General features: G+C 54.3%; 1 protein-coding gene across 1 annotated transcript; it reads left to right on the top strand.

The window, feature by feature from the left end:
* Positions 1-3794: 3794 nt before the first annotated feature.
* Positions 3795-6400, top strand: LOC149861539 (zinc finger protein 202-like). The gene is made up of 5 exons (XM_090053766.1): positions 3795-4184; positions 4277-4409; positions 5517-5566; positions 6182-6308; positions 6384-6400. Exons 1-5 carry the CDS (start codon positions 3795-3797, stop codon positions 6398-6400), a joined length of 717 nt encoding a protein of 238 aa, XP_089909892.1.
* Positions 6401-13316: the final 6916 nt, after the last annotated feature.

Genomic DNA, 13316 nt, shown 5'->3' on the forward strand with positions numbered 1-13316 from the left:
ATAAACATTTGTTTTGTATTTTGCAGTGTAAGGAATAGACAGTTGGGTTGCCTCTTTTATCAGCAGGCCAATCTGTGCGTTTACATGTAGTCCAGGCAATATGTCCGAAGGGTGTGAAGGCCTTTTATGAAAAAAACAAACAAACATGGGAGACAAGGACACTGCCAAAGCCTAGCCACTGCAATGGTCGAAGTTATTCTGTTACCATAAGCTTGCATGGTTTTAGGAAGGGTACCTGTCATCATGCTACAAAGGGAGGCCAAACCTCCAATGGTCCCTGTCAACCTGCTAGCTCTGAGAATCAGAGAAGGGTTTTTTCCCCTGACAAATCAATCTGCTTGATCCTGAACAGACTAGTAAGACCATCCAGCCATTGATCTGATTACCAACAGAAGAACTAGTGCATGCCAATCCCAGCTACCACCTTCAGTGGCCAACAGGTACTTCTGTGAAAGCAGGGGGCCAACAAAGCATTCAGGATGGTGTGAACAAGTTGTCTCGTTTCGTTGTTCTGCCCAGTTGGAAGATCTCCTCGGTGATACAAGATGCTCACTGTACAGACTACACACACCGAACTCTCCTGCCACGTCTTGATGATTCCCTGGTTCAGCTGGACCGTCCGGTGCATGCACGTCCAAAAATGAGACCTTGTGTCTGCTGGACCCGGTGCAGTTGAGGGCTCCTCCACCCCTACACCCTCGCCCGTGCCTCCGCGTGGGAACCGTTCCACCACTCTGCCTTCCAATTAGAGTCTCACTGGAATAGTGAAGGGAAAATGCAAACGCAGCTCCTGCCTGGAGTTGCCATATCTGGAGTCCAAGCTCCTACCCAGAGCGGGGTTCCACTCTCCCCTCTGAGGCTTTCCCTGAATGGATGTCTCCAGCCCCTCCCTCTGGGCATGCCTGGTGCCCTACCACAGTGGGCTCGTTGCTAATAGTCCATCCGCCCCTTGTCCTCGGGGCTCTCCTCCGCCTTGCTCCCGCTGGAGCCAGATGCTCCTGGACGTTGCGGTCCACTCCTGCAAGTTCTGGGTGACCGCCTCTGATTCTCACTCCTCTCCGGAGCCTTAGTCCTGCTCCAGAACGTGCGGGTGCTGCCTCGGGCGGCGTGCATCCGCCCCTCCGCGTGCTCACTGGTGTCCGTCCGCTGAATTGGCACTTCCGGTTCTGCCCCAGCCTCTTGCTCCGGCAACACTTTTGAGCCAGGCTCCCTCACCACGCATCTGCAACGGGTAAGTGTTGGCCCCGCCTTCTGGGGCAGAGACGGACGTGCTCCTGTGGGGAGCCTGGCCCAGCGAGCTCCAGAGCCCGCTGGCTCGTCTGCCCCCACACAGATGGAAACAAAAATTTCTTTCTGGCTCCTTCAGCAAAAGCCAGGACTCATGGGATTACCTTCTGCGTAGAGACAGTTACCTCTGAATGCCAACCCAGATGCCTGCATCCATGTGTCCAGATTATTCCAGGAGACACCCTATCATACTGTACTCTTGTTGTCCAGTTGACATGAGGCAGATTAAACATTTACTCTAATTACACAAGTTCAACCAATACTAAATGCCCCAGGCCCAAGCTCTCCCATTTCCATATCTGGGGGGTCTAAAACAATCCCCCCAACACCAACTCCAGCAGATTCTGTTATGTTTATGCCACCCTATTTTATTTCATGGCACCCTACCACTTCAGTCGTATCCTTCCTAAACAGTTTGTGCCCTTCAGGACCTGCATTCATGTTTTCATTACTCTTATAACATCCAGTTTCATGTCCCACATGTTCCTTGCTTGTTGGGGTGGAACTGATCTCCAAAGAAAAGTCTTCCTCTGTGTATGAGTTGTTTGTTGCTGGCAATCCCTTCGAGTCGAGGATGATGTTCGCCAGATGTGATGGGTCCTCAGGTGACTGAGGAGCCTGATTTTGGATACACATCTTCTTCAGCAATGGGAGCATGTTGTTGCGTGGGGCAGTGGGATTCGCAGCCCTGGGTTGGTCTCCTTCTCCTTCTCCCCCACCGCCGTTCTGCCTCAGTATTGAGTCATTGGGCCTTGAAGTGGTGCACACTTTGGTGGACCAAGCGGTGCCACACCAAACAGTCAGCAGCTTGCTCCTCCCAGCCGTTGGTGTCGATGCCTCCATGCTTGAGGGTGACCTTGCATGTGTCTTTGTACCGTTTCCTTTGGCTGCCTTTGAGCATTGGCCAAGAGGGAGCTGGGAGAAGAGGATCTGGCAAGGGAGGTGGTTCTCGGACATCTGGACACAGTGGCCCGTCCGTCGGAGTTGATTTCTCGAGAGCAAGGCTTCGATGCTGGTGGATATGGCTTCATGGAGGATGTTCTTGCTGGTCTGGCGGCCCTCCCACTTGATCTCCAGGATTCAATGCAAGCCCTGTTGGTGAAAGCTCTCAAGGACCTTAACCGTGGCATCGGCAGATGGTCCAGGTTTCACTGCAGTAGAGGAGGGTGGTCAATGAGGGCAGTTCCTCTGCCTACAAATACCTGCTAGCTGTCAAGCATCCCAAATGTTCCCCAAAGTACCAGCCCTTGAGCCTGATGGCACCCATCCACCCACCCACCAGTTGCTGTCCTCTTGCCCTGCTTCCTCTCTTCTCCTTTGTCGGCAGGACGTGTCCCACGATGTTCCCTTGAGTCTCTGCCTCCTGACCTGTTTCCTCCCAACCTCGAAGTGCCCGGCTCCATCGCAGTGGGCAGCATCTGGTCGCATTGCGGCTGCCTGGCGCCCCGTCCCCGCTCCCGGCCTGGCCCAGCCCACCCCGGCCTCCCTCCACTCTGGCCCAGTCATGCTCCATGGGGATGGGGGGGGGCAGGGTGGAGCCAGATGTGCTGCTCCATGGGGGAGGGGTGGGGGGGGGGGCGCTTCCCTCCACCCTTGCCTGGTTCTGTGCGTGGAGCATCGCCGAGTGCAGGGGGTGCGGGCACCGGGGGGGGGGGGCGATGCACTGGTTTGCCCCAAGCCGAGCCAGACCTGGAGGCATCTCAGGGTGCTGAGCTCAGAGCTGAGCATCCCGGGTAGGGCGCTGGGCCTGGGGCGGCGCGTGGGGGTGTCTGTGCCCTGGGGGGCAAGGGAGAGCTGTAGAGAGGGGCCCGGGTGCTGTGGGATGGGGTCAGGGTGCGGGGGCACTTGAGGGCCCACGAGGAGACACAGCCTGCGTGGGGCTGTTGGAGAGCTGGGGAGTCACAGGGGCCGAGCGCCAGGCAGGGGCCTGCAGGGCCTTGCAGAGGATGGGCAGGGCAGAGGATGGGGCAGGCGGGAGGCTGGGGGGGCTGCGGTTGGAGCGTTTCTGGAGCCAGCTGGGTCCCACAGCCTGTGCCGGGCAGGAGGGGAAGCGAGGACACCCCGAGGCTGCTCTGAGTGGGGGATAACCATGAGCATCGGGCTGGGCCAGCGTCTCCCCTCACATGCTACAGTCTGCGCTGTGTCTTTTCCCAAGGAAGGCCCGGAGACCAGACACTGCCAAGAGGCGCCGTGCATGAGACGAGGCAGAGCGAGAGCCTGGCTGGGTGAGGCCTCTCCTGGAGCAGACAATGGCGGCTGTGCTGGAGCCTGGGGCAGCCGTGCACCTTCCCTGCGCAGCCCCGGGGCAGCCCGAGGGGACGCTGGAGGAGCAGGAGTAGGGAGGTCTCCTGGCAGGCGTGGAGGGTGCAGGACACATCCCTCGTGTCATCCAGGCTGGGACCAGGGGGGCGTCCCCAAGGTGGTCGGCATCACAGGCAGAAAAGCAGCAGCTGCAGCAGGACCTGGTCCAATGCTGGGAGATCTGGGGACAGGAAGTAAAACCAGTCATGCAGCCCCCCTTTGAGGCTGAGCTGCCCTCAGATAAGCTGCCGTCAGAGCCCCCAATACTGGTACTGGGGCACGGCCCCCTCGGCCCCAAGACGTGGTGCCGACGCTTCCGGGCCCTCCGCTACCGGGAGGCGGCGGGGCCGTGGGAGGCGTGCAGCCGCCTGCGGGAGCTGTGCCGGGGCTGGCTGGAGCCGCAGCGCCGCAGCCCGGAGCAGGTGCTGGAGCTGGTGGTGCTGGAGCAGTTCCTGGCCATCCTGCCGCGGGGCACGCAGAGCTGGGAGTGGGGGCGCGGCGTGGAGACCTGCGCCCAGGCCGTGGCCCTGGCCGAGGGGCTGCAGGCGGAGGCCGAGAAGCTGCAGGTGAGGGGGTTCGTTTCACCCCAGTCCGCGGTGCTGCTGCCTGCACCTCCGTGTGTCTGGGGGACGTTCCCTCCCAGCCCGTCTCTCCTGCTTCCCCAGTGACGTACTCGTCTGGTCCCCAGGTCACAGTGTGTGTGAAGGTCATGGAGGTGTCCTCGGACAAGATGCAGGTCGTGGGGGCACTGCAGGACCCCGGTGATTGCTGGCCGGAGCAACCGAAGGCCCGTCCTGCAGACAGTCCTCTGGAGGAGGCAGGTCAGAGGGAAGTGTCAGGCCCCCAGGACCAGCTGCCTCAAGTCCCCAGAAGGAAGACCCTTCCCCATCAGGAGTCAGGTCCTTACCAGCCTATTTGACATATAAAGTTAACATGGGCTTGACGTCCACAGAGCAATGATTACACCCCGTATTATTAGTCTTGGCTATCGGGTATAGGTCAGTTGATATCAGGGGACAACTAAAAAGAAAATGGGTGGGAGTGAGGTCACAGGTTCAAAACAAGTGCTGCAAGGGTGGAGGCACTGAGCAGAGCCCACCAGAGTACCCAGCGGCTCTTGAACAGGTCCAAGGAGCCAGTGGCAGGTAAGGTACCGGATGCAGGCCAGGGCGTGGGTCTGGGTGCCTGAGTGGGTGTTTTAGACTCGGGGGGAGAGGCTCAAATGTCTGTCTCTTCCTGTGACAGGGCCACAATATTTGTAACCATGTGGCTGTGGTGCCACGGCTCTGATCTTTTTGGTGGGCAGTATCCAGGCTGGGAGCCCCTGATCTTTCTCACTGCATGTGTGCAGCTCCCAGGAGAAAGAGGCTTTATCTTGGTTGGGTCTTATAGTGCCATGATGGTAAGAATCAAGTCTCTAACTGATTTTTGATCAATCAATGTCCTAATAATATCAGTAAGTGGTGGGTGCAGGTGTCAGGGAAATGAGATTCCCCAGGGATACCACTCTGATTCAAGTACAATTAACCCCATGCCTGTGTCCTGTTGCAGATTTGCCTAACCCTGTGGAAACCTGGGAGCTGTCAGCAGACAAAAGCTCCTCAGGCTGGTGCCCCAGATGAGGCCCTTCCCCAGGAGCAGGTAAGGAGCTCTGCCTCGACCCTTCCCTGCAGCAGGAGGCACAGACCGTGGAGAAATCTCTGCCGCAACATTTTGATGGGGTCAGTGCTCTGACAGATTGGCTTTTCCTGTTCTCACAATGGCCCTGGAAGCCCTTCAGACACCATGGAGCAAGTGGACCTTACATTTTTCCTCCTGCTGCCCTTAGTATATGGATGCTGACACAGCACCAACACCCCTTGAGTTTCTTTCCCAGGAACTGATACCCCTGTAGACTCTGACATGATGATTTTATTGCCCACCTGCAGGTGCCGGGACCCTGAGCAGAGCTGAGCAGCAGCCTCCTGAAAAAGGGCCTGTAAACCTGGAGCTGCAGAGGACTTGCCCAGGGAGATTGGGAGAGAGGGGCTCCCTGACACCTGAGCCGGGCCCAGGGCAGATGGGGCAGGACAGGCCTCCAGAGCAGGGGGAGAACTCGGAGGTGAGCAGGGCACCAGCTCCAATTGGGCATGGGAGTACAGGTGTAGCCCAGCCCAAGAGGAGCCAGGGGTGCTGTAAAGAGTTTGGAGAGTGAACAGCCCTACAGAGCAACAAGCCTGTGGTGATGGAAGCTGCAAACACACCAAGCTGGCATTATCCAGAGCTCACTCCCTAATGCCGATAGTCAGGGGTGCTGGCACTGGAAAACCTGGTCAGAATCTATGGAGGTAGGGCTCCCTACCCCTAAAATCGCTGCCTTGGCTGCTTCAAAGGGCCAAGCAAACAGCACGTGATGAGCTGAGCTAAGGATGATACATGAACTCCTCTGTCCACAGCTGCATCCACATCACATGTCAGCTGGGGAATTTTGCACCCCTTCGTGTCATGGCTGTGCTGCAGAGGGTTGTAGCACAGAGTGATCCCAGCACGGGGCTGTGGGGGCTGGAGGCAGGTGGGAGAGGAGATGCTGGTGGTGTAACGCTTGTGCCTGCAGCTCTGGGAGGTGTTCAAGGACGTGGCCATGTATTTCATGCGGAGGGAGTGGGAGCTGCTGGACGAGGACGACAAGGTGCTTTTCCAGGACCAGATGCTGAGGAATTTCCAAGCCCTCGTTTCCCGGGGTAAAGCTCTGCCTCTTCCCTCTCCGTGGAGCCATGTGAACTCTGAAGTTTTGTTGTTTTCTCCCTGTTTCTCAGCAGTCTCATCCTCATGAGCATTAACATTAAAGCCTCCTAGGTAGTAGGTACAGAAACTCATGGACTCAGTATAGATTAGACAGGGGAATTCTGGCATGCTGCAACCTGCCCAACATCCGACTCCCCAGGCACCTCTGCACTTTTTCCCGTGCTGCTACATCCCCCTTTCCCCCTTCCCCCACACCAGCCTGTCCCTTCCCCCCACCCATGCCTCCATTTCCATTTTCACTAACTGGCTTTCCTGCCTGCACTGAAGGCCAGGCCAGCCTCTGCTTTCTTTACTAGTCCTTCCATCCAGGACCAACTGCAGGTGCTTCCTCAGCCTGACAAAGGAGTTTTCAATCCTAAAGCTTCCAAAGATACATTTTTAAGTACTCCTTTTTTTTCATAATGAACATATAGAAATAAAAACACAAGAAAAGCCATCACACACGTGAGCAACACAACACAACATCTTTACTTCTTGCTGTCAATTCTTTTATAACAAGAAAAGCTCTGTGACCCTTCTGTTTGGGTACCTTTGCTGCTGCAGCTGCTGCTACTGGTGTGGAGCCACCTAAGTTATTTCACCTGTTGTCATGTAAAGTGGTGGACCGGCCCTGAGGCTGTAGGGGAGGAGAAGGCCTCACTGGGGCACACTGCTGTGTTGTGCAGAGGCCCCAGCGCCAGGAAGGGCACACCTGAACACACACACACTGTCACCCACCCACATGACGAGCTTTGCCTGTTAGCACCCAGAGGTTCAGGGCCCCAGAAGCCAGACTCCCCCTGCACCAATCTTCTTGAAACTTGTCAGACTTCATGGCCTCAGAAGGGGCCACCACCCCTGGAGTTTTCACCCCCATGGCTTAACACGTACATGTGACACGAGTTTTGCTTTCAAGAATTTGGGGTACAGTTCCCCCCAACCCCCTGCACTGATTTTCTTGAAACTTGTCATACTTCATGCTCTCCATGGAGGCCCCCATCCCTGAAAGTTTAACCCAAATCAGAGAAAAAGCAACAAAGTTATAGATATTTCATTGAACCCCCATTATACCCTATGGCCAGATCTCCAAGGCGGCCCCAAAGCTTCAGATGCCGCTTTGGCCGGATCGCAGCGGCAAACCGAACCGGAGCTCCAGATCGGATCGCTGACCTCTGAAGCGACCGGATCCAAAGCTGGATCGAATACCTGCCTACTTGCACAGGCCTAATGCCAAATGTACAGCCCTCTGTTGGGGCTTTAATTAGAGGGGCTCTGACATCCTGCTCCAATTAAAGCACACCCCACCCTCACCAACCCTGGAGGATATGTAAAAATGCCCAATATGTCTACATCACATTTGAAAGTCACCTTGTAACCTGTGTACAGTTGTGAACTGGTCAGAGCCCACAAATAAGCCCAAGAAAAATCAGATCAGTTCTGTATTTTAACTTTACAATATTATATAGAGCATGCTTTGATGAAATTTTCGTATCTCCAGCTTTACCAGAGATACACAGAGAACTGTGATAAATGTGAAAATAAAAGCCAAATTATGGCTGGATAATGTGTCTAATGAATGATAACAAATTCAGAAAGACCCCAAAAATTTCTAGTTCTCCTCCCCAAACAATTACTTAATTTTTCATCAAACACTGACATCCAACCTCAGCAGCTAAACTCAACAGGCATTTTGGCCTCTTGAGGTTCTCCATGGGTTATTCTGACTACTGATAAAGCCAGTAGTGCGATAGGATTAAATTGCATTGGACAAATTGAAGAGAGCATTAAAATGGACAAATGAGTTTGAACAATTGGAAAACGATGAGTATAATGATGTCATTCAATGGTTTCTAAAAGGGTTGGGAATCATTAACAAGAGAATTGAAAAGAAAATGGAGAACATAATCATACCCTTATACAACGCCACGGTGCGCTCATATCTTGAATACTATGGCGGTTCTGGTCAATGTATCTCCAAAAGGATCTAGTAGAATTATTAAGGGCAACAGAGAAAGGCACCTGAAATGATCAGGGGCATGGAGCAGTTGCCAGGCCAGGAGAAACTAAAAGGTTGGACTCTTCAGTTTGCAAAGGAGAAGCCAGAGTGGAGCTATCCTAGAGGTCTATAATAAACTCATGAGGGATGTAGACATGGTGAACGGGGAACTTTTATTCACCAAGGGCACCTATACACGAGCATGGAGGCTGCCCCGATGTGCTGGAATTGCAGCCCGTCAAATCAGACTCCATTAAATAAGTCTGCTGCAGCGTGACAATTGCTACGCTCCAGCAGCCTCCTCCATCTCCTGTATCAGCATCCCCATGCTTAAAAATGGCATCAGATGTACATGGACTAAAGCTTAGTGAACGAGCTTGAGCTCAAGCACTCCTGCCACCCTTTTTAAGCGATACTTGAGACACAGCAGCACTTTAATTAGAGCAGCTCTCAGACTTGCTCTAATTAAAGTCCCGCTCCCTCCAACCCTGGAGCACATGTAGAAGTGGCCCCACGTGCCAGAGCACTACACCTAGGGGGATGCCACTGAAACTGGTAGTAGACAGGTTTAAAACTAGCAAAAAAAGGACTTTTTATGCAACGCATAGTAACTTGTGGGATTTATTGCCAGAGATGTTGGTAGAGGCAGATAGCACAGCCAGGCACAAAAAGGAACTAGGCCAATTCAGGGATGAAGGACCTACTAATAGTAGTTGAGCTTGACAGTTGGAGATGTTTCCTCTGACAGATCCAGCATCCAACGATGGTGGACACCAGGGAGGGTGATGAATAAGGGACAGATCACTCTAGACGTATCTGGTTCAATGTTCTTCCTATAAAGCATCCTATTTGTTGTGCCAATGTAACAGTGGGCCTTAGGCCTGCCAGGAAAACTTTCAGCTTCCCTTAAGTAGGGAGGCTTCTGGGGATACAACTGATTTCTTGGGAAGACAAATGAGAAAGCAGGGATGAGATGTTCATCTGAAACTTCTTTGCCTACTTGCTTTTGTGATGAAATTCCCCCATAGATATTTAGAAATGTGGGATTACTACTAAGCTTCATATCCTGTGGGAAAATGGCTTCAGACAATATAAAACCAAACTTGCCTTTAGGGGCATTTATGTTTGTGGTGCATTACTGCAAATCTGTCTACCAACTGATCTACCAAGCATGCTGGTCTGACCCCGTGTTGCATGTCTTATGTTCTCTAAAAGACGGAAGGAAAAGGCAGCTCAGGTCCCTTGCCCTTCACCCAGGTCAGCCTATGCCATTAGATGATGCAATTTCATAAATGCAGAAATATAGAAATTAGTTTCCAGTCAGCCTGCTAACCCTCAAGTCTGGTTCCTAGTGCCTTTGAGGGATGCATGTGGTAGTAGTAACTGTGTGGGCACAGTGATGAACTGGAAGGCGTGTGGTCTGACTTTGCATGGCAGTTCATGTTATAAACTGGAGGTGATCAATCCCCAGCCCATACACCAGATCTGCCCTCCCCAGCCCATGGAGCTCCACTGCTCCAAGAATTTGGCAGCAGGGTTGTGATGTCACTGTTCCCTGCTGCCAAATTTCCAGACCCTTAGGGAACCCCATGGGCCAGGCAGGTGACCCGGAGTGCCGGATCAGGCATACAGGGTGGTGCAGGGGCCCAATCGCAGAGCACGGGAGTGGTGTGAGGCCAGGTGGGGTCGGCACAGCACCCGGATCTGGCATTCGGGGGACATGCGGGCTCCAATCCTGGCATGCAGGGCTGGGCAGAGACAGCATGGGGCTCCAATCCAGCCCACATACTGGCCTTGCACTGCTCACCCGGCCCATTTAAGCACCACTGTTATAGACAATACCTACACAGCACCATGGCAGAAAAAAGGGAACCAGGGCTTCTGAAACTCCACCCTGTTTCTTCCTCATGTAGCGATCCCTCCTTTTCCCAAATGCAGAGGGTGTATTTCATACCCAAGGTGCATGTCCTACAGAAGGTGTATAATTGGAAAGAGCAGCAGAGTCAGCAACAAGAGGAAAATCAGGGAAAGTGTGGGTCCTTTACTGAATGGGGGAGGCAACCTGGTGACATGCTGCAGAAAAGGCTGAAGTGCTCAATGCCTTTTTCACCTCAGTCTTCACAGGCAAGGTCGGCTCCCAGACTGCTACACCTGGCAGCACAGTTGGGGAGGTGGTGAGCAGCCAACAGGGCTGCAAGAACAGTTTAGAGACTATTTAGAAAAGTTGAACAAGTCAGTGGGGCTGGACAGGATGCACCAAGGATGCTGAGGGAGATGGCCGATGTGATTACAGAGCCGCTAGCTATCATTTTTGTAAATTCGTGGCAATCAGGAGATGTCCCAGGCAATTGGAAAAGGGCAAACATAGTGCCCATCTTCAAGAAAGGGAAGAAGGATCCAGAGAACCACAGACCAGTCAGCTTCACCTCCGTCCCTGGAAAAATCATGGAGCAGATCCTCAAAGAATCCATTTCTAAGCTTTTTTCTAGAGGAAAAGGCAATCAAGACTCATAGTAGAGATGATAACTTTTATTAGACCAACAAGATTTTTGCAACATTTTGCAAAAACCTCCATTCTTGGAGGTTTTTAATAACCAACTAGACAAAGCCATGGCTCAAATAATCTAGCTGGGGATGGTCCTGCTTTGAGCAGGGGGCTGGACTAGAGGACTTCTTCTGACATCCCTTCCAACCCTTACTTTCTATGATTCTATTATTTTAAGTCCTGCTTTTGGAACGGGGGTTCGCAACCCCAGAACGTGCGCTGGAGCAGGGCACGTGAGGCCATTTTGCTCTGCACACCGTGGCCAACCGGGGATCTGTGCAGTGGCCACTGGCCACAGAGCCCAGGCTGCTAGGAGCCTGCAACTGGAGCACCAGGGTGTGGAGCCCTGGCCAAGCTCCACGAGGATGGTGGCTGTACCCATGCCTTGGGGTAGAGAGCTGGGAAGGGGCCTGGGGGAAGTGCAGCTGGTGCTCCCCACTATTCTCCCTGCCCCATGTGGGAGGTGCCAGCTGCAGCATGAGCAGCTCTGACTCCATCTTCCCCCACAGTAGCCACCAGTGAAGAAGCACGGCAGAGGCTGAGGTTCCTAGAGGGGCGAATGCCTGTGAGGCTCATTAGACAAGGTTTTTTGGGTGGATGTGATACTGTCACGGAGTGGGTGCAGGGGCAGCCGTGATCCCGCTAGCGCCCCCTGCCATGTCAACTTAGGTGATTCAGCACCCTCTTATCCTCGCCTGCCACGTCTTTGATGGCAATTGGTTCAATTAGGGAGGCTGCCTTTATCTCCTAATACACAGTGTAAGTTGAACTACCCCTGCTCTGTATGGGGTGCCTCGGTGCACCCCCACCTTAAGGGCTAACGCGTGCCTCCCGCCTCCCCGTCAGCACGCCCCAAGCCTCGCAGCTGCTCCCCGACGTTCTTGGGTCCTTGCCCTTCAGCGCCCCTGGGCTTGTCTCACACCCAGCTCCCCTGCGCTTGCTGGCCCTCTTGGGCCCGCTAGCAATACTCTACCAATTGGGCTCAGGCCGCCTGAGCCTTACCTGGCCCCCTTGACCCTTCGGGGTCCCCTCTAGTCCACACCACACTGGGGGTCTGACAGTTACTTGCACCTGCTCCTGGGGCCCATGCCGTGCCTCTCGCGCCCATTGCCCCCTCTGGGGCCTGTGCCGCGCCGCTCGCGCTCCCTCGCCCTCTCGGGCTGGGGTCCCAACCCCTATACACCGAGCGCCTCTACGGCGCTCACTCACCGTGCCCACTGTGGCACTCGAGTCCCCAGCACTATGGAGCCCTCCTGGACTCTCTCCTGGTCCTACACCCGGTTGGGGCTCAGGTGGCCGCAGCCATGCCTGGCCCCCAGGACCACCGTCTTGGTCCCTTGCCCTACTAGGACTTCTCTCTCATCTCACCCCACAGGGCGGGGGTCAACACCCCTCAACACACACACCGCTGGCACAGACAGCTGTGCTCTGCTGGGCACTAGGACCCCCCAGATTATTGGGGAGCTCTCATGAGGCCTCCTCACACCCCTACAGCCTCACCTGGTCCTCTGGTGTAATCGTAACTAAGTCCAGAGCCAAACGGCTGCAACATAACCACAAGGAGCCTTCTGGCTCACAGCATAAACTCCATGCCCCGCTGGCTCTTAGCCATACCTCCCTTAGGGCTCTCTCTTCCCCTGCATCATTGCAGCCAGTCTGCATGGTCAGGCAGCAACCAACCACCCACACCCATCTGGAGGGAACTGCTAACTTGGCTCTGGCCTGGGCTGTTTATAAAGGCCCAGCCCTGCCCTCTTCTAGCCAGCTGACCAACATTAGTTGCCCTGGCAACCCTCACCTGTGCTGCCCTGTTGATTGGCAGCTGTCCTTATTACTATTGCCAGTAGCGAGCACCCTAGTGCTCTGCTACAGATACCTTTTATTAGACCAACTAATAAATTGCTCTTTGCAAGCTTTCTAGCTTTTGCAATTGGTCTTTGCAAGCTTCCAGGCACAAACGCCCTACTTCAGGCATAGGGCAAGTTTGGAACCCAGCCCCTAATCTCTTCCCCCCCTTCTCCCTGTGCCCCAGCTCCTGCTGCAGGCTGCTTTGGACTGGGCTATGGGCAACTTTCCTACCTCCCCCCACCCCCACAGCATGAGTTTGCATGTGGCAGCTGTGGAGAGGCAGTATGGGGAGCAGGAGTCTGCCCCAGCCCTGCGGGTTTGCACCGTGGTGGTGCTCATAGCTTCATAGGTTCATAGATTGAGGAGCTGGAAAGGACCTCGTAAGCCCCCTGCATTAGGCAGGAAAGACAACTGGGGTCAGGCGACCCCAGCAAGGTGACCGTCCAGTCTCCTCTTGAAGATGTCTAGCATAGGTGATTGCACCATGTCTGGAGGGAGCTTATTCCACAGTCTGGACGCCCTGACTGTGAAGGAGTTTTTCTTCACAGTGGTAGTAGTTCAGGGAGAGGGGAGTTC

This window comes from Crocodylus siamensis, chromosome 6 (genome assembly GCF_052110815.1).
Source record: "Crocodylus siamensis isolate JL-2025a chromosome 6, ASM5211081v1, whole genome shotgun sequence".
Taxonomy (NCBI): domain Eukaryota; kingdom Metazoa; phylum Chordata; order Crocodylia; family Crocodylidae; genus Crocodylus; species Crocodylus siamensis.